At 35.3% G+C, this 26,409-nt stretch overlaps 1 protein-coding gene across 4 annotated transcripts; it reads right to left on the bottom strand.

The window, feature by feature from the left end:
* Positions 1 to 5,899: 5,899 nt before the first annotated feature.
* LOC136201135 (vacuolar protein sorting-associated protein 54, chloroplastic) lies at positions 5,900 to 26,287 on the bottom strand. Of its 4 annotated transcripts, none has more exons than XM_065991723.1 (19): positions 25,105 to 26,285; positions 24,501 to 24,563; positions 23,092 to 23,171; positions 20,803 to 20,920; positions 19,486 to 19,563; positions 18,692 to 18,848; positions 18,331 to 18,419; positions 16,312 to 16,568; positions 15,323 to 15,494; positions 15,153 to 15,236; positions 14,457 to 14,863; positions 13,999 to 14,152; positions 13,745 to 13,826; positions 13,149 to 13,228; positions 12,417 to 12,578; positions 11,221 to 11,288; positions 8,304 to 8,384; positions 7,951 to 8,213; positions 5,900 to 6,109 (listed from the first exon to the last, which is right to left on the bottom strand). In XM_065991723.1, the coding sequence occupies exons 1-18, from the start codon at positions 25,921 to 25,923 to the stop codon at positions 8,078 to 8,080; spliced, it is 3,087 nt and encodes a 1,028-aa protein (XP_065847795.1). In that variant the 5' UTR covers positions 25,924 to 26,285; the 3' UTR covers positions 5,900 to 6,109; positions 7,951 to 8,077. The 4 variants fall into 4 exon arrangements, with proteins under 4 accessions (XP_065847795.1, XP_065847801.1, XP_065847811.1 ...); XM_065991729.1 differs by having other exon boundaries at positions 19,486 to 19,560; XM_065991739.1 differs by lacking the exons at positions 5,900 to 6,109; positions 7,951 to 8,213; positions 8,304 to 8,384; positions 11,221 to 11,288 and having other exon boundaries at positions 12,440 to 12,578; positions 13,149 to 13,292; positions 25,105 to 26,287.
* Positions 26,288 to 26,409: the final 122 nt, after the last annotated feature.

The following is a 26,409-nucleotide window of genomic DNA, read 5'->3' as shown; positions in this document are numbered from 1 at the left end:
CCACCGTTCAGAATCTTCTCACCCAGCGCGGCACAAATATCAACTATCAGAAGCTTCTGAACAGTTTAAAGACCGTTGAATGCATGATTCAATCAACAAGAAAGACAACTCTGCTTCATTCTGATGGTATACATGCGCACCGAGAAGCCAATGTCTCTGATGCTAAGCTGTTGAAATCCAAGCGGAAGTCCTGAAAATCAATCCGGCATCGGCGAGTGTTCCGCTGAGAGGGTTCTGCCATTAGAAAAAAAAAATAAGCATAAGAAGAGAACAACAAGAGAAAAAAAAAAGAAAAAATTAATAATAATTTATTTTTTTTTCTTTTTTAAATAAAAAAAATTGTTTTTTTTCGGTCTGTCTCGGCGAGATGAACAGTGTCTCGCCGAGACATGACGGGAAATTTTTTTTTAAAAGAAAGAAAAAAAACTTCTTTTTTTTGTGTCTCGGCGAGATGAACAGTGTCTCGCCAAAACGAGACGATAATTTTTTTTCCGTGTCTCGACGAGACGGGGCGGACAAACCTGAAAAAATATATTTAAAAAAAATCTTAACAATTATTTCAACCTATTCAATTTACACAGATTATAATCGAAATAGTCCCCGGCAACGGCGGCAAAAACTTGATGCTCGCAAAATATATGGCAGTTAATAGGACAAGTGTATCCTATCGCAACAAGTAGTAAGGTGTTAAGCACGAGATCAAACTACAAAGACTATTTCTTATAATTAGTAAATCTACCTAGGCTGATCTAATTATTTAGAGGGTTGAATAAAGGTTTGGTGTTTGTTTAATTAACTGATTGAATTGAAAGCAATAAAGTGAACAATTAACAGGGTAGAAGGTGGATCAACGGATGGCACAATCTAGGATAAGGAATCCTTTGATTAAATCATATGTATGGGTTTAGAGAGTTCAGACTTGTGTTTTACCAATAATTGACGGTAATTGCCCTAATAAGAAAGACAAATGTGATCAAGAGTTATATAACCTATTCACATGCATTCAGCTAACGGCTTGATTAGGCATATAACTTAGGGCATGTAAAGCAGTAGGTTCCTTGGCAATTAAGACTAAAGTCGTAGCCACACTCCTAGTGGTCTCTAGCGAGGTGGGATCATATAAATTCAGCATAGATAATTCTATGGTCAGGTTCTTATCTATTTATAATCCTATCTTTGTCAAATTATAGGCATTAGGCACAAACATATATACAAAACAGGCTAGTTGATCGTCATCGACTCTCATTCTAGCAATTATCCTATTCCTGGCAATTTCAAGGCATTAAGCATGTATAATCTGATCAATTAAAGATAAACACATAAACCCTAGGTCCCTAATCATACATAATCATATAATCATTCTCATCCCCATCCCAAATTGGATGGGGATTAGTTCATAGACAAACTTAATCAGATAATAGGGAGTAAAGGAATAATGGAAAACATCTTCAATTAAATATAAATGTAAAAGATAAAAGGGAAAGAGAGAAATCTAAAACCCGTTTGTCGATTCCGATTTATAAAATAGAAGATCAAGCGCTTCTCCCATCAATTGTTCTTCAATAAAATAAAAGCAGAAATAAATCTAATCTAGAAAACTGGAAAATAAAGCTAAACTAAAAGCTAAAATTAATTGTCTACATTGTGACGGCCCTCCCTCAACATAAGAGATATCTCCCTATTTATAGAGTTAGGGAGAAACCCTAATGCAACAAGGGTAAAAAGGACAATTACATAATGTTTTAGTGGGTTCCAAAGCCCAAATCTGCGGATTTCAGCAACGGGGAAGGCGCTGGTGCGCCTTTCACCACCTCGTCTCGTCGAGACAATGAGTGTCTCGAAGAGACAAGGGCTTGTCTCGATGAGACAGGTAATGTCTCGACAAGACAGGTCCCAGTTGGGGCGATTTTGCTCCGGCTTTTATCTGTTTAGGTCCATGGACTTCCGAAAGATGCTCTAATGGTCCCTGATGAATCCCAAAAGTGCTACGATGGTCCCTGAATAGTCCGAAAATGCTCCAATGGGCTTTGGTCTGGTTCAGAAATGCTCGAATAGTCCCTGGAAATCCCTGAAAACACTGATAATGCCATAAATAATGGAAAATACTAAATTTAACTAAAAATTATCAAATTAATACAAAAATTTAACTAAAAGCTAATTAAAACAATCTAAATTAATCCTAAAAACTCTATAAAATAGGGAGCTATCAGTATATCTGCGCACTGGGAAGCCAATGTCTCCACAATAGCATCAACACAATCAAACAAGCAGAATCCAAAGAAGAGAAGGAGTGGCAAGTGCTACAACTATGGAGATCCAAGTCACTGGGCTGATAAGTGCAAAAGACCGAAGAACTTTTCACATCCAAACTATAATCCTGGACCGCAAGCACACATGGCATGGAAACAACCACCAAACCCGTTCATAGATCCTCATCAGTCGTGGTATCCCGACACTGGAGCCACAAACCACATGACAGCCAATCCAGCTCAGCTTCAACAGATGCAACCATACCCAGGATCTGACACAGTTCAAATTGGCAATGGTCAAGGTCTGTAAATTTCTCATTTTGGAAACTCACATATAAATAATCTGAAAATTAATGATGCCTTGCTTGTTCCTAAACTCACTAAATCCCTATTGTCTGTTCAAAAAATTTCTCGTGACAATTCATGTTTCTTTGAATTTTGGCCTAACCATTTTCTTGTGAAGGACCAAACAACTGGGGAAATCCTGTTACGAGGCCCGAGTAAAGATGGGCTATATGTGTTTACACCCACCATGAAGGAGGCGCTTGTAGGAGAGAAGGTGTCTTTTATAAGGTGGCATGCACGGCTTGGACATTGTCAGAATCAGACAGTCAGTACAGTTCTCAAAGGAAACAATCTATCCTCTTCAAGTTTAGTTAGCAATTGCTCTTTTTGCCCTTTAGGCAAGCTTGTTAGAAGCTCTTTACCTTCTATTAGTCGCTCTAGCACATTTCTTTTTGAAAACTTACATCTGGATGTTTGGGGACCAGCTCCAGTCGTTTCTTATCTTGGTCACCGTTATTTCTTAATTATTATTGATGAATTCAGTAGATTTGGATGGGTGTTTTGTTTAAAGAACAAGAGTGATGTTTTTCCAACCTTCTGTGTTTTTTATGCCATGATCTCTAATCAGTATAGTGCAAGAGTTAAGAATATCTATTCAGATCTTGGGGGAGAATTTCAAAAATTACAACCTTTTTTCAAAAGACATGGCATTATACACAAAATTGCGTGCCCTTATACTCATGTACAAAATGGTATAACTGAGAGAAAAATTAGACATGTTGTTGATACTTGTCTTACTTTGTTAGCAAATGCATCTTTGCCTCTAAAATTCTGGAACTATGCCATGATTCACAGCATTAGCCTAATCAACTATCTACCCACCAAAATTCTAAAAAACAAATCACCTTATTTCCTGTTTTATAAGAAACAACCTGCCTATAAGGCATTGCGTATCTTTGGAAGTGGTATCTATCCTCTCCTTCGCCCATACAATTAGCTTAAATTTGATTTTCGTTCTAAGTTATGTGTCTACCTTGGTCCATCGGAGAATCATTCTGGGGATATCTGTCTTGAGTATACCATTGGACGCATATACATCTGTAAATTTGTTCAGCACAATGAAGATGTCTTTCGTGCTTCAACAGCCACTGCATCACCATCTTCATCTAGCAACGTGGGGGTAAGCACATCATGTCAACTACCATCTCTACTCGGCCCGTATCCAGGTAATTTCTCTATTCCCAATCCTATATTATCTCCTTCACATTTGGTTCCTTGTTCCCAACCAACCACACCTGTCCACTCTAGACCTCATCCTGGTACCCTAAATACCATCTCTGACTCTGAAGTAACAAACACTGCTCCACTAGCTCCACGTCAAATTTTTTCACCAGTCATCACAGCTGCATCAACACCAGTTCCTCAGAACAATTCTGCTACACCTGTTGATTCCTTGGACACCGACACACCTGACATTCCAGATGCAGCATCTCATGAACAACACACCATGCCACAAACACAGTCTCCTCCTCATGAAGCTGCACCACCTGCTCTCGTTCCTACTGCAAGACCCCGATCTTGCACTACATCCATGACTGGTCCACGTCAAGATTATATGCAACTTCGACAATCGTCTCTTCATTCGAGAGGACGTTTTGAGGGACTTCTAGCTAGACATCCAAATGGCATAGTGGACCCCACGTGTTTTAGCAAAGCCGCTAGCTCTTGCTCGCTCCTGCTCGCTTCACGATGCTCCACTCTCGACTCTATGTTCGTGCCCGCCATCGGCTTGAGGGTGTTAGAGATAATATTCCTATCCTGTAAATAGATTCCTATCTAGTTAGAGTATGAATTTGTCTATATTACTAGCTAGGTAGAGTTTCAATACTCCTATACTTACATATTGTATTCCTATACAAACTCCAATTGTCTCACTATAAATACAAGGCCTTAGAGCCAATACCATTCAAGGTGATTCAAACATTATTGTGCCTATTACTTCTCTCTCTCTATCTCCATATTATTCCTGTATATCAAATTATACATCCAACAGCATGTACCAGCTCATGGTAATTCCTTGCAGGCGTTCTTGGAAAATATGGACTAATAGCTTGTCGCTACTGATGTATGATGACATTTTTTCACAGTGCATGGTTAACTGATCCTTCATACTGGTCAGGACAGAAAACTTCTCAAAGTCGGGGATGCGAAACTTCTATGGAATTATTACGTCGGGGACTAAACACAAAGCCCTGACATCCACTATATCATAACGTCCATCTACATTTCTTAGTCATTCTTCTAGCATATTTCTTCGTTCCTTTTTATGTTTTTCCTCATCGAGATCTGGTACCTCAACCTCAATTTTTAGCTTATTAATATTCTTGGGTTTGAATTCAGGCTTTTCTTCTTCCTCGCCGCCTTACGATCCTTTCGGGGTATGAGGATAATAGAGATGCTAGTGTCTCAAATTTGATGGAAGTTGGGAGTAGGGCGTGGAATTTTTAAAAGATTATTAACACATTTATTCCTTGTGATGCCACTGCTATCACTACAATGTTTCTTTCGCATAGGCAGAAGGGTAAGCTTTAGTTGGAGCTTTACCAAGGATGGTTGGTATTCTTCCAAGTCTGGGTATAATGCTTTGGGTGTCGTCTCTAGTGTTGCACCTTCTCTTGATAGCTAGAAAAAGCTGTGAAATTTACACCTCCCACCTAAGATCAAGTTCTTTCTCTAGAAAAGTTCTTTCTCTAGAAAGTTTGTACACAGTGTCTCCTGCCTCGTCCAACTTTACAAGCTCAGTGCGTCAATATGTCGCTTTGTTGCGTTGTTTGTGAAATGGATGTAGAACATTCGTAGCACCTTTTCATGGGTTGTTATCAACCGTAGGGTAGATGGTTCTTTTGTGGTAGCCGGAAGTGCTTTCAAAAGGGGTGCTTTTGATCCTATGTCTGTTGAAGCACTTGCTATTTGGGGGGTTGTACCAATTGGGCTGTTGCTCTATAAGGCAATATCAATTGGGTCTTTGATCTTAATCTTCACAATGTCATTTTAAAAATGGATGTCAAGGTGCCATGGATTCCTTCTACTCTAATAAAAAAGATTTAACTCCATTTAGGACTGATCCTTGATTGCAAAAGGCTAATCAATCAATATCCCGATTTGGAGGTGTTTTTTTCCGTAGAACAAATGAAGCAACCCATTCTCTAGCTAGAAGTGCTATTCCGAATGCTTTTTTTTTTCAGAATCTTCCAAGTTTCCCTTAAAAAAAATTGAAAGGACCAAAGAGCTGATGTATTCAAACAATAAATAGACATTTAAACTGCAAATTAAAATAAGAAGTTTGGAGTTGGTACATAATGATGGATAAAGAAAAAGATGAATCAAATTAATGAATGTTACAATACAATAATTATGTAATCAATCAATCAATCAAGCATCTTACAAATTGTATAGGAAGAAGCCGCCTTAACTAACTACTAAAAAGTTGTGCTTCAAAGACTTCCTCAACATTCAATCTATTCTGAACGTCTACTGCCACCCTAGCTACTTTAGCTAAACACAATCAAACCCACCTGCATCAATTGTACATCATTAGTACCACCACAAATCTAAAACAAAATTTCAGATTTCACTAAACTCAATCTGGATTGTCACAATCCGTGTATTTCAAATTCATCAATCAAGGGCCAGATTTTCCAAAAATTAATAAGTCAAAATATACAAAAGAAAAATGAAGTAGTGATATGCTTACATAAAAAAAAAATAAAACAAAATTAGACCAATTACATTACCCAAATGAGACCAAACTAAAGTATAAAGGCCAATTTGATAAATTTAACCAAGTACATAAAGCCACAAATTACACTTACCCTGTGTTTAGCCCAAAACTTCAACTGCTCCCTAAAACTTTCAAAAATTCTAAATATTCTTATCCAAATGCATTCAATAACCCTATTTATTCATATCCAATTGCATTCAATAACCTCAAAACTTCAACTGTTCTATGAACTTTCAAAAGTTCGTAGCTATTTGTCTATTTGCCAATTTCTTTTTGACACATGGCGAAACATCTCCTAATTTCTACATCCAACAATTTCTATTGAGAAATAGGAGGTTATTGAATGCAATTGGACAAAAATAGAGTCATTTGCAACTTTTAGAAGTTCAAGGAAGCAATTGAAGTTTTAAAGAGCACCAGTCTAAATTTACTTCTTTCCTTTTAAAGAGCACCAGTCTAAATTTTGAAATTTTCATTAAAACTGAAACACAGGCCAACTGAGGTTAATTCTTTTCTGCATAGACAAATTAGTATGAAAATCAAAGTCGGAAATTTTATAGCTGTGAAATGTTATGGAAAATAAAAAGTTCCTCAATTTGACATATTATCATTCAATAAATAAATTAAAATCGCATACATTCAATTAGCCATAAATTATCAAAGTTGGTTAAAAAGGTGTGGCCCATTTTATCTGGATCAAAAATTGTAGTTCCAAATTAGGTTTTTATTTTTCCTATGGCGACAGGATATATAAGAAGCTCATTTCAACCTATTACAGATGAAAGGAATCGTGCAATATTAGTCGGTTTTTTATGTTCACAGCTAATTGTGCTGTTAACAAGAGGCTCAATGCATCAAGGAGGCTTAATTAAAAGAGCAAAAATATCAAAGGCCTCAGAATGCTCTTCTCAAAAAGAAAAATATATATTGAGAGCATACCAAGCATATAGTCATGTTATTTGACAAGGACGCAAAAGATATTTTCAAGTTAAAAGCAAAGATATACATGCATCTGCAAGCAACATGCATAAACTACCTAGAGTTGACAACTACCATAGATGTCTTATACGTATACAAATAAGAAATCTCGTTCAAGAAACAAAGAAAGAACAATAAAAGAAAAGCCACCATAACTACAGTAACAAACAAATCTTTCTATACATAGCGAGCTCCTTCTTAGAAACCATTAGAAGAAATCAATCAGAGAAATCCTGCTATATTTGTCGGCAATCAGCCGGAGGTAGATCATAAGATTCAGAAAGTATGTCTTATCTCATGAGATTTTCCCTCGATCGTGTATGATCTCATTTGACTAAACCAAAGAAGGAGTATATAGATGCCATTGAACAATCAGAAATCAGAGGTGAAAGTCGGCAATTCCAAGGGAATCAAAGCGTATTTTGGAAGACAATAGTGTGCATGTAAATTGAGGTCAACATAATTCTTCTAAAAGCTTGCAGTGTATTTTGGAAGATAGAACCAAAAAAGCATGTTGAGAGAGAATAAGATTGCAAATCGTGATACTTAGCTTTATTTCTTATCAGTGAATTTTTGACATATAATAGTGATAAAATAATGCAGCCAGCGAATAAATAATTGGACTGCAAATAACAAATAAGCATGTAGCTTTGTTACCTCAATTTTATTCTACAAGGTAAGTGTATAAGGCTGAGAACGGGTTCTGAGATCTCTACTGTTTTCTGAAAGTCTTGATGCAGCCTTCATCAGAAAAGCTATGAACTTGGCACTTGAAAACAATTTTTTATCCAGCTTCAACTCCAAACTTTTGCACCAAAAAGTCATCAAGTTCACCCCTGTTAGGGGTTGTGGAATTACCCAAATTATCAGTAGGCAATGATCTAATGCATCCAAGTATATGTTTAACATCCCGATACAGCCTGGCATATGGAATAAGAAAAGCAGATCACTCAGCTTGCAATAATAATATATGCAATACAGATATCCAAATGTAAATGAAATAACAGAACCTGTCCTTTGCTTGCGGAGTGTTTATCTCTAACCGTGAAAATGATTCTGAAATTTGTGAATGAAAAATTATGACCACTTCCCTGCACAAAAGCAAACCATAAATATCATATTTATATGGAATCAATTAGTGAAGCAAATAATAACCATAAATTGAAACACAAAAAAGAACATGTAAAAGAAAAGAGACATATTTAATCATTCGAGAGTCACTTCACAAAAACATGCACTCCAAAATAGGCAAATCAAAGAGAACACAGACGGAATATGTTTCAAAGGGAAAGGAGCATCCTCTTGCAACAACAAAACTAGATACATAAGAATTTGGTAAGCCCCTACTACAACTGTTTGTAACTATCAAAGTGAGTTTTTAACCTCTCTAAAAGGCATCTGTTCCATCTGAGGAAGGATGATTCCCGTTTCACGAAAAATGGTCTATAATTGCCCACCCATTTGCAGCCTTTAAGTGGGTGTGCAGCACTGCTTCCCACACTAGATGCAAATTTTTCTAATTGTTGCCATCTGTGTTATTTCGTTCTTGGCTGGCTGTTCAAGTTGAAGTGGTTCCAAATGGTTTCGAGGTTTGAGATCCTCCTATACTAATACTTCCATGATTGAGTCGCATAATCCTTTCAAAACCTCAACCACTCGCAAAGTTTTCGATAATCTGGCGATTGACATATCACGTTGTCAGGTTTAAGATGTGACTTAGTACAGATTTAGAAGTTAGAGAAGAATTTAGAATTAGGAAGAATAGAAGAAGATAGCAGAGAGAGAAGAGAGAGAGAGGAAGGGAGAAACATTTAAGGATATTCTCATTGATAGATTCCCATCCAAAAGCATGACCTCATATAGCAGATAGTACTGCTGAGGTGGCCTTGCTAGTACAAGGATACAGCTGTAGATTGTACAGCTAGCTAACAGACTCACTAAGATGACAAAATAGCAAAACAGTACAAAGGTAATAGAAAAAACATAATTAACAGAATAACTAATTCATAGAACCTGTAGATCCCTTCTAAACTCTGCACAGCTTTCACTATCAAAGATATGGGGCAAGCTAAATATTTCTTGTAGAGTTAGCTAGATGCACAATGTTATTTTATTGACATAACATTAATACATCTTGGATCTTATTCAAGAAGCACAACTGAACAATGCCAAAGAAGCATCAAGTCCAATGCCAGCATGAGTGCAAATGGATGTTATTAGTCCATTATATGCTAAACCCGAAAGTAACAGAAGGATTATTGGGAAGTTACTATATCTAAGGTTCACAAGGCCAAATCGGGCTTTTGCAACACAGCAATTAAATTGGTTTATGAGTCAGCCTCAGCCTACTAACTATCACGTGTTACCTGCATTACATGTGGTAAGATACCTAAAAGGGACTAGTTTTGTTGGATTATTTTTACCTGCTCAATTTCAAGCTGCAAGCTTACACTTATGCAAACTGGGATAGATATAAAGAGATCGAAAAATCTATTACAGGTTATTGTGTGTTCTTGGGTAACTCTCCTGTCATGGAAAGCTAAGAAGCAAGCCACTGTCAGCAGGAGTTCTGCTGAGGCAGAGTACAGGGCAATAGCCTCTACTGCTTGCGAGATAAAATGGTTATCATACTTGCTCAAGGAGTTTCAAATTCCTTTTTAGGCATCAATACCATTGTTTTGTGATAATGAAGCTGCAATACATATTGCAGAGAATCCGGTATTCCATGAGAGGACAAAACACCTAGACATTGATGTCATTTGGTGAGGGAGCATTTGTAATCAGATTTTATTTTTATTCCATATATTGATACTAAGCACCAACTTGCTGATTTGTTTACAAAGCCCCTTAGTCATTCTCAAATGGTTGCTGTATTACACAAAATGAGAGTTCTACAGGTACTCCATCTTGAGGGGGTGAAGAAGAATGCAGCAGTTACTGTATTCGCAGAGAGTGAAGGAAAAGAGAATCAACAGTCAAAGTGCCAGCTCAGCAATCAACAAAGGCGGTTCAACCAATACAGTTAGTTTAGGCGGGAATCCAATTTTCATTTCCTGTAAACTACTATTAAGTTGTTCTTGTTACACTAAGAATAATAAGAAGAAGTCACATTTCATCTTCTTTTCAAATAACCTATTGAAGCTCAATGGTGAATTTATAGGAGATAGAAAAAATTTCTACATTTTGCTTGATTGGAAATTAGTAATGAATTTTATTGAATATGATCCTTCTCATCTAAAAATATAAGGATCCTATATATAAGGACACGAATTCTTATTTTGGAGAAGTCCTGAATAACAAACTCCTACATAATAAAGTAATTGAAATAGAATCCTAAAAGCTTAGCTAAGAGACAAACCCGTACAACACCACTAAAATCTTCAGCAACACAAGTAAATGGAAAGGAAAAAAGGCTGTTGTATGCTCCTTTTGCAAAGCATTGCACGAGAGAAATCATCCACCTCATTATATATACTCAACATGATTAAGCACCAATACCAACCGGCCCCCCTTAGTTCTAGAGCATTTTAACATCATTAGAACTGTAATTTCTTTGTTGGAATAAAAATCAAACCTATGCATGATGTCACAAACCAACATGATGGTCATGTAATCAGGCAAAACCCGACTTCTTTCTACTTACAAGTAATTGGCAATGCTCATTTCCAAGCAACTGCTGAATGATTCAAATTCCATTAATCAAACACATCATGTCAAGTGTTCAATTGAAAATAAAGAACTGATCAAAACAAGCATGTTACTCATATCACCTTCACACTTAGATCCAACTCATTCAAAGAATTTCAAATTATCTACATTCCTCTCCAAAATCTTGCATCACAATGATAAAAAACTATTAAAACATATAATTGTTCAAAATGGGATATAATACACACACACACATATATATATAGATATATATCTCACCTGAAAATTACTTGCACATCTTCCTCATGTAAAGTCCGAGACAAGACGCGTTGAAGGTATCCAACCTCCTGAGGATGATAAATTAAACAACCAATGAGGTATAATTGGCCATGGAATATTGTGAGAACACAACAGCAAACACGCATCACTAAAATGCTACTCCTTCCGTTTTTTATTATATATCGTTTTAGAATTTTTAATTTGTTCATTTTTATATGTCGCTTTGTATTACCAATGCACTTCTTATACTGTTTTCTCTAATTTGCCCCTATTTATGGCAAGAGAGAGGTATAACTATTAATGCAAATAATCTTAATTAAGCCATAAAAAATTAAGAGAGAGAAGTTTTGCATAGAAAGAAGAGATTTAGGAGAGAAGTATTAAGGGTAAATTAGTCAGTTTAATAGTCTCGTTAATATTGCATTGGTTTTGATGAAAAAACTTAAACGACATATGATGAAAAACCTTAAACGACATATAAAAAAGAACTAAAATTTGCAAGACAATTTCCAAAATCTAGAAAGAACAGTGAAGATGACATAGATTTCTTATTTCTAAGCCCTTCTCTATTTTTGTACAAGATTTTTTCTATCAAGCAGCGAAATGATTTCTAAACCTACTATGAAAGGTGCAAGTGCACGTGCAACCAATCAATGGAAGTACTTAAAGTTGAGGCCCCCAAGTATGGTACAGGCCTTAAATTCAGGGTTCTGGAATGAAAACTGAGGATAAATATTGCTGGTGTGCAACATATCTGAGATATGAAAAAAATTTGCAACAATTGCCAAATTATCGACATGCTATATGTCTTGGGTGATAGCTATCCTTCCCCACAATCACACAAACCTATTTGTAAAGGACATGCAGCAGACTAATACCTCATAGAATAATAAATTGAAGTATTATCTGTTTTAACTTTCCGAATCTCCCTCCCCCCAAGTACACATCAACCTAATAATCCTAAGACCATGAGCACAAATGAAGCAAACGCCATAGAAAGATCCACTTGAATATTCTCACAGAGGACATGTCAAATTCCAATCATTGATTACAAGCACCTCCTGCAGCTAAAAAATTACCTGGTACGAGAATTTCCTGTCCTCTATTTATCATGCACACACTTACAGCACAACATTCACAATGACGAAATGAATCGCAACCATAGTCAAGCCTAGACATAATCTGGCAGTAATTACCTTTGTAAGAGATCGGGCAAACTGACTAGGCTGTGAGTCAGCATCTTCAGGTCTGTTCCAGTTCTCAACAATTTGAGGCAACCCACGCAAGTGAACCAACAACCTTTCTCTCATTATCTGAACCAGCTTTGTATGTATTTCATCCCGATGGACCTTGTAATCCTAGATATAAGTTACAGGGACAAGTGAGTAGAATCTCAATCTTAAATTAGAAGCAATAGGAGAAAGTTCCTTTTTTTCTGAAAAAGAAAAGAGATAATACAGGGAGAAATAACACATAGAGACAAAAGAAAAGAAAAGAAAATGCAAAACTAGAAGAGGAACAACCTAGGAACACAACCATTTTAATAAGAGGGACAATTCAACAACAGAAGAAATTAAATTATGAATTGAATCCAGTGTGATAACAATAAAAGATAAATCTTTACTTGTGAAACTAAGGAACTGCAGAATACTATGATACTGGCATTCATCAGAACTTGAATACGTTGCTCAATCTAAATTTAAGGTAATTGTTCCATTATCAGATGTATGCTCTCAAGTAATACGAGCAGAGATGTCTAAGCATCTTCAAATGAACACAACATGCAAATATAAAAATTTCCGTATTCGAAGTACTTAATACCCTTATCCCTTTAGCTGTAAGGGGAAAAAAACTACATGCATAGTAAGAATAGTATTAGTCTTAGAAAAACAATAAAATAAATAAGGATATAAATATTTCCAAATTACCTGTGCTACACGATCAATCTCAGATAGCAGTAACAACTTCCTTGTGTCCGGTACTTTGAGGAAAAGAACATGCCTGATTTCTTAGTCCAGACAAAGCATAAAGGTTACTTATTCGGAAAGGTTTCTGAATGAATTGCAAGTCATCTATTCAATCAAAAAGTAGTGTAGGGTGATAAATCAAGAAGGAATATTGTTTCCACAAGAAAGCCATGAAAAAACTAAAAGATGAATGCATAAAATGTTAAAAGAAAAGATGAATGGCATAACAACACTAGCAAAAGAACGACAGTTCATACAAAAAATGGAAAGAAGGCTAAATCCATTAGAAAGTTATTCTACATGCATAGCATGAGCTGAACTTGTCATAATCAAACCATGAATATTTGTTGGATCTTTTTGGTACAAGAGATCCAACAAATTGGAACAAGATGGATGAACTACACATACTAGATGGAAATAAGCCTCAACTTCACAAAATAAATGGTTGCATCAATCATTTCAATAAATAATTTGAAATCCTTAATATTCCCTATCCATTTAAGAATAAGACCTGGTCATAATTACATAAAGCAACACATCTTAGCATATCAACTTACCAGGAATAATAGCATATGTGAAACTAATGACTTGACTTGCAAGGGCCAAATGTTTGGAAGTAATAGACTTCAATCCAGACACCTGCAACATGCCATACACCCCAAATCAGAAATACAAGTAATGGTGATAATTACAGGCAAAGATCACGTAACGTTTGCTTCTTCAATGAAACCAGCTTCAACTTTATCATCTTCAGTACTTTAGCATAGAAGTAACACTTTAAACAACATAAATATCTATTAAATACTTTTACCTGCATAGCACCAGCTCCGAGAACAAGTTGACAAGTCCTCGTGTTGAAGAATTTTAATATCTCAACAACACGGTGAACAACTTCCGATGACAGTGCTGGCAAAAAATTATTCATATCAATGTACTCTGACAACATCTTCAGCAATATTAAGCCACTGGCAAAGAAAGGGGAGAAACAGTCACAACTGGCATCAGAAACATCATAACAATAACCACTTTGTATCATAAATATCATATTAAACATTGAGATTTTACGAATAGTTTCAAGCATGTATAAAGATAAATACATCTGAATGTATAGATGATAATAACATGAGTGAGAAGTATCATAGAGATCATCATTAAACAATTGATTCATGACCTAATAGTATTAACACAAATGCTATACCAATCTGTCTGGAGGCTAGAGAAATGGGATTGATAGGTTAAAACACATGCAGATGGGAAAAAATAACTAACCAGTTTACCATATGATAACCAACACTTCCGCAAATGAGTGTTTGAGAGACAGGCTTTCCACGCTCCTTTGTATTAGCATTAGCAGAAGAAATTTTAACATTGGCTCTATTGTTTTCTGTTGCTTCAGCTATAGAAGCAGATTTCACAGCATTTTGCAAAGATATCTCACCAGAGTCCATCCTTTCAAGCTGCTCCTGAGAATTCTGTGCTTCAGTGCCAACCACAACTGAACCGTCATTACTTGTGACTACTTCCCCATAGCTGTTCATCATGTTAGCTTGACCATAACCCACGTCCCCAGATATCAATCTCTCACAAGACAATGAATTAACAATGACCTGAAATTCATCAGGGACATCAATTTCCACCCATGTCTCTTGATCAAGCACCGCCTTAATTTTTGTCATCTATAAATGTCAATAGAAAGTTAGCCAAATAACAATATGGAGATATTGTTTAGAGAAAGAGAGAAATAAATAAATAATATAGGACGGCCCGGTGCACGACACGTCCCCGCTAAGCGAGGGTCCGGGGAGGGGTCCCACCACAAGGGTGTATTCCCCTGCCAATTTTTTGGCAAGAGGCCAGACTCGAACCCGTGACCTCTCGGTCACACGACAACAACGTTTACCGTTGCGCTTGCGCCAAGGCTCGCCCTAGAGAAATAAATAAATAAAAAGAAGTTGATAAACTAACTCGCATTTCATGCTGGAAATCAACAAAAGATTTGGCCTGTGAATGTAATGTTCCACGAATACTATATCCCAACCTTCCACCTATCTGTTTAAGTCAGAAAATATACATATAGCACAGCCACCATTGACATAGAAATTTACTATTTGAGAATGGAAGAGAGATGAGAATACCTTCTCAGTGGAAGTAATAAACTCTTGGGTAATATTGTATATGCTCAGAAACTCCTGCAGTCTAAGCTTCGGATGAAGGGTAGCACGTACCCCAAGAAGCTTCGCCCATCTTCCATGAGCAGCATCACAAGCAGCAAAGACAGCTTCTGCATTCTCTCGTAAAACATCAGCCCTATCGCAAAATTTGAACTTACGAACATTAAAACTTTTGAATACAGATTTGGGAAAGAGCCCAAACTCGTGGTTCAAAGGACTTTTGACAAGTGAATTAAGGTTCATTTCCATCCCTAGAGTCTCATTCAAGCAGCTGATGAGGACTCAAAATGGGCTAACATAGGCATTTCAAGTTGGCCAAAGAAAAGTTCATAATGACCTAATCAGTATAAAAAAGGACCCCAAATCCTTCTTAAAAGAGAGCTTGCGATCATAAGTAACCATGTGGAACATAATTTCAAACAGGGAATTGGGTTCTACCATTCGGAAAAAAAAAAAAAAGATATCGCACAGAAAAAAAAAATTTGAGAGAAAACAACAGCATCTTCAGTGGAACAAAAATCTCAGAATCATAAATGCCCATCATCTCTGTTTGACAAAGTCCGGAGGGCCAAAGGAGATATTCTATTTGATAATCCCATAGAAAAATCACCCTTGTTTTCACGGCATTGGCTTTTACTATATAGAACTTACAAACTGAGTTCTTTAATTCCTTTTCCACAAGAGAATTCTTCTTCTTTAACCAAAACATCAAAGATAACTGCAATTCAACAATAACTAGAACTTATAGGCAAAACAATTCGTTCAATGCGGCCCAAATAACCCATAACAAATAAAAACAATATGTGAAAAGAATACTCAGAAGAATAACAATTAACTATTATGTAATTGACACAAGCATACTTCTTAACATATGAAAGTTCTGATATGGGCTGGAGGAGTTCGAACAAAAGTATCATATGAGAAACTTTAACCCAGAAGGAGAAACAGTTTACCTGAAATTTCTAGTCATATTTGAGGGATTTGATGCATCATTCATTTTCCCTTGTGGTGAAGGAATCCTGAAAGCACTTTTCTGAGGCAAAAATGGGGAAACAGAAGCACCCTGGTAATCACTCTCTTGAGCTGTTTCAGCAGCAGCAGCACCAACTGCAATTGCAGCAGCAACTGAATCAGCAGCATAGTGTCCATCCAGGTTGCACATAATCCACTCAATTGCCTTTTTCACTTCAGCAGCCCGTACTAAATGTGCCTGCATTCACTAAAAGAAAATAAATCATATTACATCTTACTTTTTTTATAGGAATATTACATCTTTTAATTGGTACTTAACTAGAAAATCTAGAACTTCAAGTTGTGGAAGCAACTGTATCATGTCTATCAACTAATTTCACTAATTGCATGTACAAGGATTTAAACATAACAAAATTTCTAAAATAAGCATCTTTTTGAAAGCAAAACTACAAGCTAAAATAGAATAAAAAGGCAGATTCAAAAGGCAAGCATATGGAGATGTATCCCTTAATCAAGCCATTGAAACATCCAGGCAAACAGGTACAAGGAACTCTGTTACCAAATATTTGGAAATACATATTTTAACCTATCAGTTTGCTAAAGAGATACCCTTTTGTTAGGCACAAAATCACCTCTTTATTAAACCAGGGCCATTTGGGAAGCGCTAACGCTAAGAACTACAGTAGATTTGAATTATTTCCAAGACTTTAAGAATGTTCTTTTAATTTGGTATGGAACAAAACCGTGTTCTAGGCTACTACTGGGCTTACTTCAGACTCTTTATGGGATTTCTTTGTTCAACTTTGTTGGAAGGTTCTTTTGGATTGTTCTCTGTTCTCATTTGTAGCCATGTCATATATCGAGCTTGATAGGAGGATGCACTTTTCTCCAAAGTGGATGATCCTTTTTCTTGCAATAAATCTCTTTTCTCAATAAACAAATTAAAGCAAACTATTTATAAAAAATAAGATAAAATACAAAAAGTTCATATGAACTCCTCAAGGTAGTCAATTCAAACCATTAAACCAAATTAAATCAAACTACAATTGGGTTTGGCTTAGGATTAGAACAGCTCAATTTGTTTTGTAAAACTGCAAAACCATCTTAAGACACTGAGGTTTCTTTCAATGGAAGAAAAACTATCCAAACCATAAATTATTATGGAGAGTTATATATAATGATACAATGTCTATATGGAAACACGGTTTATAAAAATAGAGAAATTTATTGCTAACTTTAATTCAAGATTATTTTAATTAGAAAAATATAACATCAACCAAAAGAATTATGTGAGTGAATGAATGAGGCATGTCTGTGCTTATTCATTCCGATTTTTTAATTTCAAAGTATGTGAATAAACTCTATTTTAACATTCTGTCTGTTTTTATAAGTGCTATTATTTTACTTATTCCTTCAATTAGGTTAACACAAACCGTTTTATAAATCAGGCACATACATAATATTTCAACTCGCTTTGGTTTGATCTCTTTGGCTAAACAATTTGGTTTACTTTAAAAGTTTGCAAATTTGAAGTTACAATTTGGTTTAGAATTTTCTCCAAACTGCACCGAACAAGCAACAATTTTGTTATTTGAACTCAGTATTCTTTCCTGAATACTATGAGCTCAGGCCTCAGTTCATCTAAGTCATAGAATTAATAACGAACTATCATGGTATCAACCAGTCATGAGGATATGTAGCTTTTCCGTTTTTATAGTATTCCACAGCTTAAGCAAACTATCGCTGCCACTTTCAATGGTACATCTACTTTTCAGCAATAGCAAGCAACTCTGAACTTTTGCTATTCCTACGTTTAAACTATATTCACCCAATCTGAATATATATATAAAAAAAAAGGATGGTGCTGCAAAATAGCATCTTCATCAAACCCAAACAACCAATAATTGTCTAGGACTCTGAGCAAGACCTTTATGGAACATCTCAGAATATTAGTAGGTCAGAACCTCAGATCAGGACAATACTAGTAAAGTACACATTACCCGTACGATGCTGAATATAGCCCCTAAAAGTTGAACAAAACTTTCAGACGACAAGCTCCTTAACTTGCTAGCAAGAGATACTCCACCGCCTGAATCAGCCACAGAATTAGAAGATTGGAAGAAATGAAACACAAATGCATAATAAATCATTCAACCGCAACAGACTTCAATCTAAACGAATCCATATTCAAGTGTCTTAATAAAAATAAGCAGAATATGACAGGATAAAATGGGAAAGTTTTGACATAAATTTATAAGGGTAAAATTGGAAATAATTAGATCAAATGTTGATTGAAACACTGTTCACAAGGATTCAGTTTTATAAGTATATATAATGTTGCATATTGCATTCTGAACTTACCGTCTACATCTATTGAACGCTCTCCAGGTGTGAAATCTGACTCCAAAGGCCGTGCCAAAAGGATGGGAAGCAGTTCTGCGACTGCAGTTTTAATAGCCGTTTTCATGTCAGCAGTAAGTGTATCACGGTATATCCTCAATACTGAAGGGAGCTTAGCCTGAAAGAAAAATTTGCAACTATAAGAAAATATAACTTATAGTAAAGCCAAGTCTGCCCTGCCCATTTATAATATAGACAAGAGATAATAAATCAAAGAATCCAGATTGCACAAAGACATCGTTAACAAGTCAGGTATTCTATCTTAATCCTCCTGTGTTGTATACAATACCCAATGTTAGTCTTTTAACCAGTTTTTTGTTCGTCTTTTAACCAGTTTTTTGTTACTCTATCAAAAAAACTATATCAGCACAACTGACAAGAAAATCAAACTGGCAAGTAATTCATATCAAGTTCCCCAACAAGGACACAAATATTATCAAAGTGATATCAGGAAACCAAAACATAATTGATTAAAAAGCTGCAAATATTAGTCGAAGTTGTAACTCAAGCAACGTCAATGATTCAAACATTAAAAATAATTAATAATAGAAGAAAGATGGTAGGAAACACCACTATGCGGAAACTTTTATACAATTACCCGAGATAATAGCAAGAAATAGGAAAGGTAGTCAAACAAACTCAAGCCATCCCTAATCTCTTTGTTTATTAAAACCATATTCCCTAATAAAATAAGCTATACAACCAGAAACAACAATGTATTTCAAAGATAAGTGTGCATGAAACATGATACTTACAGTTCTAAGCAACCCAACAGTAAGAGGCAGGAGACGGTCACGAAAACTAGAGGTTTCTTCTTCATCCAACTTAACCTGCTAAGGTGGTAAGTTATGATATTTGCAGTCATACCAAAGATTTGAGGGGAAAAAGTTATAAAATAACAAAAAGCAAGCAACCATCAATATATCTTATTAAAAAAAATCAGATTACATCAACATAAGGTATTTCATATTCCGTACAGTTGCAGTTTTTCTAAAGCTGACAACACTTTATACTTAATGAACTGTAACAGCTCCCATTGTACAGGTAAAACTATAGGTGATTGATTACCTAAACATGAGAAAAAAGGGCTAAAACAAGTCAAGTGGGTCTAAACTCCAAACAGAGTAAGTGGAAGGGTAAATGCAAATACTACTTGCTTAGTTTTAATGTGTTTATAAATAATGGATGTATCTTATTTTGATAATAGTTAATACTTTAAGATGTATACTTGTACTATTTAAATAAATGTTGAATTACTAATAGTAGTTAAATTTAAGTTTGAGATTGTTGTTATTTGAAACCTTAAACGTAGTAATGTAATAACCTAACTGCCCCTAAATTACCAATCAAATCACAATTGCATCCCTATGGTTTGAGTGATTCAACAAACTTGGGTAGTTGGGCTTGCTTCAAATTTTTCTTAAGACGTCTGTGCTCCCTTAAATCTGGATATACCCCAATCAAAACATGAACAGCCCTACAAACAAGTGGCATGTAGTGTAGGAATCAAGGAACAGAAAGAAGTGATATGAAAAATCAATGGCAGCTCATTCTTTGCCAACTTTTTCATTCTAGATAGGAGCAGGATAAAGAACAAGAGTCAAAACTAATTGGACATGAAGTCGTGCAGTACAAGTCTTCCATGAAATGTACTATTACACACTGAATCTTAGATACAGCAACATTCATAAATGAGGAACATTATGAACCCAACAATACTGAGAACTTTACTACAGGGGTTGGTACAAAATTCAGAAGAGTAAGCAGAAGTAAAGTGCACAACATCCCATCCATATAGAAGGGTACGATAATCTTATAACCAGTACATAGTCAAAATAGTGCAAATCGTCATAGAGAATTTGAACTTCCAGTGCGAAGCATACTTGCCTCTCTCACACCCACAATACATTAGATAACATTATCTTTTCCAGTTATAAGTGCTCAATCTCACTGGACAAAATAATCATGAAACTACTGATACATACAGAACAACAAAATGCAAAAGAGTGACCAAGGTAACAAATTAAGGATTTTGTCAACAAGTTGAGAAATAGACATGAAATTCCGCTTACTTCATCATCTATGCCATTCGAGGGAATGGAAGCCTTAGCTTTTGCTCTAGATAAAATTACCACGTCTATATCCCCAGCATCATGTATAGCAGCACGCATAAATTCTGCTGAGAGAACGCTGTAAGAAAAAAAAAATAAAAAAAAATAAATGTGTGTATACCAACACAATGGCATTCACCTCAGTTTTTCCTACTTAATTAATGCCTCGAATTCCAAACCATTCACTTGCTTTAACTACTCATGCTATGGATGTGGGAGCATCAACTCCGTTCCTATGGGCTTTTGAGGAGTGGGTATAGAATACAAACAAACTAATCACTGTTACTCTATATTACATTCAAACTTTAATTTTTAAAATGTTTCAGAAACTGAAACTCTCAAAAACTTGTAGGAAATATATTGGTCACAACTCTGTAATGAAGAAAAATTTCTTAGAGTTTGAAAACTTATTTATGAAACTACGAGGACCTACTAATGTATTTGGTGAAATCTTAGGGCAGTTTAAATTATTTACTTTAAAGACATATATATAAATGTATAAAGGGAAACAATTTATTGGTCAGTTTACACGTTTATTTTAAGGTCCTTGAGCTTTTTCTTAGTCAACTCTTTAGTCCTCCATCTATTTTTGTATATTATAACCATTAAAGAGCATATGAAAGTACAAACTTGTTCTTGGTTTACATAAAAAAAGTTCTTTTAGTTTTCAAATTTAAACAACATATTCTTAATGAAGTTTGTCTAGTATATATAGCGATTATTTTATACTCGTATATATTACTTATAAACGTTGTTGTCGTGTGACCAAGAGGTCACGGGTTCGAGTCTTAGGAGCGGCCTCTTGCCAAATAAATTGGCAGGGGAAGGCTTGCCCCCAGTACACCCTTGTGGTGGGACCCCTCCCCGGACCCTCGCTCAGCGGGGACGCGTAGTGCGACCGGGCCGCCCTTTATATATTATTTATAAAAGAGGGCGAGCCTTGGCGCAACGGTAAACGCTGTTGTCGTGTGACCAAGAGGTCACGGGTTCAAGTCTTAGGAGCGGCCTCTTGCCAAATAAATTGGCAGGGGAAGGCTTGCCCCCACTACACCCTTGTGGTGGGACCCCTCCCCGGACCCTCGCTCAGCGGGGACGCGTAGTGCGACCGGGCCGCCCTTTTATATATTATTTATAAAAATAAAATAAATCTCTTAAATTTTTATTCTCATGTTTTTATTTAACATAATATCTCTAACGTAATATTAAATATTATTATGAATCTTGATAAGTTTTTCCAAATTGTATTTTTTCATTTTATCCATAAAATTTATTAGAGAAAAAGTTTAGATTTCCAATTTTATATAGCTCTACTCCTAATTTTATAATTTTTGAAATATTTTTCATTCATTTTTATAATGAAACAAGTTCTATGTTGCTAAACTAAAGTTCCAGAATTATATAAAAATTGATAAATCAATTACTTAATTTGTAAATAATTTATTAGTTCCTACATTTTTACCTAACACGCGGTTTAGTCCTCATATTTTAATAATACATTGTAAGGTCCTTAACTTTTGTTCTACTCAACAGTTTACTCTTTTATAGAGGGGCTAAGCTGTTTAATAATTCAAATATTTGAGGAACTAAACTTTTGAATAGAACAAAAGTTAAGGACTTTATAATGTATTATTAAAATACGAGGACTAAACAGTATGTTAGGTAAAAATATAAAGACTAAATAAATTACTTAAGTAAGAGTCGGGATTATGTGGAAAAAAACATAAACTATAAAAGGTAAATGTTCTATCATTATAAAATAAGGTAAAAGGTAATTTTGATATTTTAACTTTTATTTAATCTAATTTGACCATTGACTCTAGCAGAAAGACTAAAGAGTTGACGGAAACACCATGACTGGCTAGTATAATATGTAAAAATATAGGGACTAATATGTGTTTGTGTGTGTGTGTGTGTGTGTGTATATAATGCATCCTTACAATTTTATTATTTACATGTTTCCCCATGTTTCCATTTCTGCACCACATAGTTGTACTTCATTGCACTAATATCTAACAAAATGTGGTTCAACCAAAGAGAAATATTAAAGTGACAAAAGCAGAAGACTTGTAGTTTGAAGCAACATGTCAAACTATTGAGTATTGCAATATGTTACAGAAAAGTTTAAGTAGAAAACATAATAGAAGAAACTCAACATCTGGATAGCAAATCTAAATATAAATACATATATGGTTTAGCTACTTAGTTTGCAAAATAACTAATACTTGCCATTATATTTTTAAGTAAATTTACCTATTTATGGAATCTATTGAAGTTGCTACATGATCCCGAAGATGACGAAAGCAATGTAGACCAGTCAGCTCATCTCCATCCTATAAAAAAAAATGATTAATTTCGCTACAAGTATTTAACTAAAAAGAACAAAGAATATTAGAAATCTGTATATTATTGACAGCAAAGACTCCATCAAACCCATGTTTTTACTATCTCAATAGTCAAGATAACTTTATCACCCAGAACTAAAAAAATCCAGTTTGCATGATTGAAAGAGTAAATTCCTCACAATTTTTCTAGTACACCCCTACTTAGCTCATTAATATAGCCATGAAATATCAATTGCTATAGCAAGTTATTGCAAAGTTGTACTACATGGGAGTAAAAAAAAAATTGCAATTATCAATCTATTGTGCATGCTTTAGTATTTAGTTAATTATTCCCAATAAAAAATTAATAATCTCTTCCACATTTGCTGGTAACATTGTACATAATGCAGGGACCACATCAAGGAACTATAATATTACCTACACCCCCAAAAGGAAAAGTGAACTATAACTTGAGATAAATACAAATGAAAAAGGACTAGAGTGATTCTAATCTAATGGGGAATGTACAGACAATCAAAAAATGCAACTTAAGCCTAAAGTAAGCAAGTGCCACATAATTTAATGACCAAAAAGTTCATCACTCAAGGAGCATTAGAATTCCAGAGTCGCTAATATTGCTTCAATGGGCCAATAGAATGCGAATGTATCTAAACTTTTTTGAGGTGTAGAGAGATTGAAAATATTATATTCACAAAAAATAATTCCTCTTAGATAAACAAATACTGGCAATATGGTAGTTAGCTTAATCCTATATTAAAGTCATTTTCCATCTGTATCATGGATGAGACAAGATACGACATTTTCATTTCTTGTTTGCCACTCATGTGCAAAGCTACAACTGGTGTATGTAAAATGAAGATAACATCATATCCTCACTTTTACTAGGGCATTAAAGAGTTTCAAATTTGATTCTCAAACATTAAAGCAAGATATGGGAAAGGATTGTGATTTTGAACACTCTACTGAGTTCTATGTGGGGGAAGACTATGAAAATGAATTACCCTATATACTGAAAGAAGAGTATGCTGCAGTATCTTAACTTAAGCATCCCATATACAGTTTCTTGAAACAAGCATTCGTTTAGGCCTTTTTCCTTATGGAACCTTAATAATAAAATTTAGCATTTACCAAAAAAATAAAGAATAACAAAAGTTAAGGAATGAAGGAAAATAATATATGTATATATATATATATATATACACATATTGTAAAGAAAGGTTTTCAAAAACAACTTTCACATAAATTTTTACAATATATAAGAAAGATTAAGAAAACAACAGCTTATTAAATTAACTTGATAGATTAACCAGGACATACCAACAGATGCCGTAAATCATCAGTCACATCCAAAGCTCCAGCACAATCTGCAGATGCAACAAGCTGCAAGAAAAAATTAAGGCTACATTTATTTCCAATAATCAAGAATGACTTATATATTAAGAAGGAGCTTTTGCCTAGACCTCAGTTAAACGGAATACCACAAAGAATACATGTGCAACAAAATTGCCCATTTTCTTTTTGCAACCAAATTCAACCATTTTCTCTGTGGTGGCATATATTTGATATTTTTCCTCCCTAATGTAAAATATAGTGCTTAAGTGTGCAATACTGATTACAAATTACTAACGACATTTTTGTTATGCTAATAGCTCTGAGAGGTAAAATTTCAAGTAGAACACATTTAGATTCAGCACAATCCTACTACCAATCATTGTCCAAAGTAAGACACTATACAACTAACTAAAAAAGAGGATCGTATCTAGTCCACAATTCATTTTGACTTGTTCAAGAAAGACATGATAATAATAAGAAATATATGCATGCAAATAAGCACTTGGCTTACAGCACATAATCAGAACATGCATGAAGGCATTGTAAATAAAAAATACTGGTCTAGGTACAGGGTTAAGAAAAGTTTTACCAATTTGAGAGCGGAAAGGGCTTGGTTAACATATAATATAACCCTCAACTTATGCTGCAGAGTCAACAAATTACTCCTGGTAACATTTAATTCCTGAATATGTCTTGCGGACTCCACCAAATCCTTATCCAAAAGCCTAATAGTCTCTTTCAACTCCCGAATTCGATGACAACCTTCAACAATCTTCCCGTTAAGATCTTGTAACTGTCCCTGGGCCTCAAAAAACGAATTGGAACGCAGTGAAATCTCTTTCACCAAGTGCAACTCTACCACGTCCAAATACTGTGACAATTTCTCTTGCAAAACCACGTTCTCCGATAAATTGGAGAAAGGGCAAGCCGCAAGGAAAGTAGGCCCATCTTCCAAAGCAAAATCTTCTTTAAAATACAGTGCAGGTACCTCTCTCAAACAAGCTACAAGTGCCTCACCTTGGCCGCCAATATTCTCCAAATTCAAATTCTCCTCTTTGCTTGTATGATTTCTAATGTCCTCAAATCGGTGGTAGGAGTCGGAAATGGAGGACAAGTAGGTTTGGAAATCGGATCTTGACAAGTCTGATGAAGCCTTGTTGGGGATCAACGGAGCGAACTCTGGCGGAGCAATGGCAGTAGAAGAGGACCACCATCCCACCCAAGATCCATCGGAGCCGTAGACACCAGATTTACCGACGTGAGGGTTGTTTAAAATCGAGGAAAGACTTTGGATGCCAGCATCGGAGATTGATTTTGCCGAGGAAGAATTGATTCTAGTAGTGGCGAGTGAGATAGAGGTTGGAGAGTCAACAGATGACCTTCCCAACGGGGAAGGCTGTGAATCCATAATCACGGTTTGATAACCATTCGAAACTGACTTCAAGTGAGCCGATAAAACCCTAAATTGGCAGGTTGAGATATCTTAAAATCGACAAAGATTAAAAAGGAGAAAAAAAAGGAGAGGGAATCAGATAGATCTAATGGCTGTGCTCTATACTAATAGAAAGAAATGGAAAAGAAGAGTTTCTTCCTTTGATATCCTCAAGCTAGATCTTGCTGAACGATCTGCATCTTCTTGCTGGTCTTTTTATTATTATCAACAATAAACAATAAATTGTGCTGCAAAATGAGTTTTCTTTAGAACAGAAGAAGAGTGAAATGGCCACCTAGCCTAGGCTCAGGTTCTACTTTGGTCCGGTTCGGTTAGAGCATTGTCAAAATTTAATCCATCCTACCAAATATAATATTTTATTTTTTTTATCGTGCATTTCAACTTTTTGTTAAAAAAATCTATACAATCTGTAGTCAACAGTGTTGACGTGTCATCTCTTAA

The sequence above is a fragment of the Euphorbia lathyris genome, chromosome 1 (genome assembly GCF_963576675.1).
Source record: "Euphorbia lathyris chromosome 1, ddEupLath1.1, whole genome shotgun sequence".
In the NCBI taxonomy this organism is placed as follows: Eukaryota; Viridiplantae; Streptophyta; class Magnoliopsida; order Malpighiales; family Euphorbiaceae; genus Euphorbia; species Euphorbia lathyris.
Note: the sequence above shows the minus strand (reverse complement) of the source record. Positions and strands in the feature narration are given on the sequence as shown.

Bases quoted from the DNA above. Each gene is read 5' to 3' on its own strand.
- LOC136201135 (XM_065991723.1), bottom strand. From the start codon at position 25,923: ATGGATTCACAGCCTTCCCCGTTGGGAAGGTCATCTGTTGACTCTCCA. The intron at 15,495-16,311 runs GTAAACTGTTTC...ATTTTGCGATAG, and splicing joins AATATGACTAGAAATTTCAG to GGCTGATGTTTTACGAGAGA. The intron at 12,579-13,148 runs GTAATTTGGAAA...ACTTATATCTAG, and splicing joins AGATTGATCGTGTAGCACAG to GATTACAAGGTCCATCGGGA.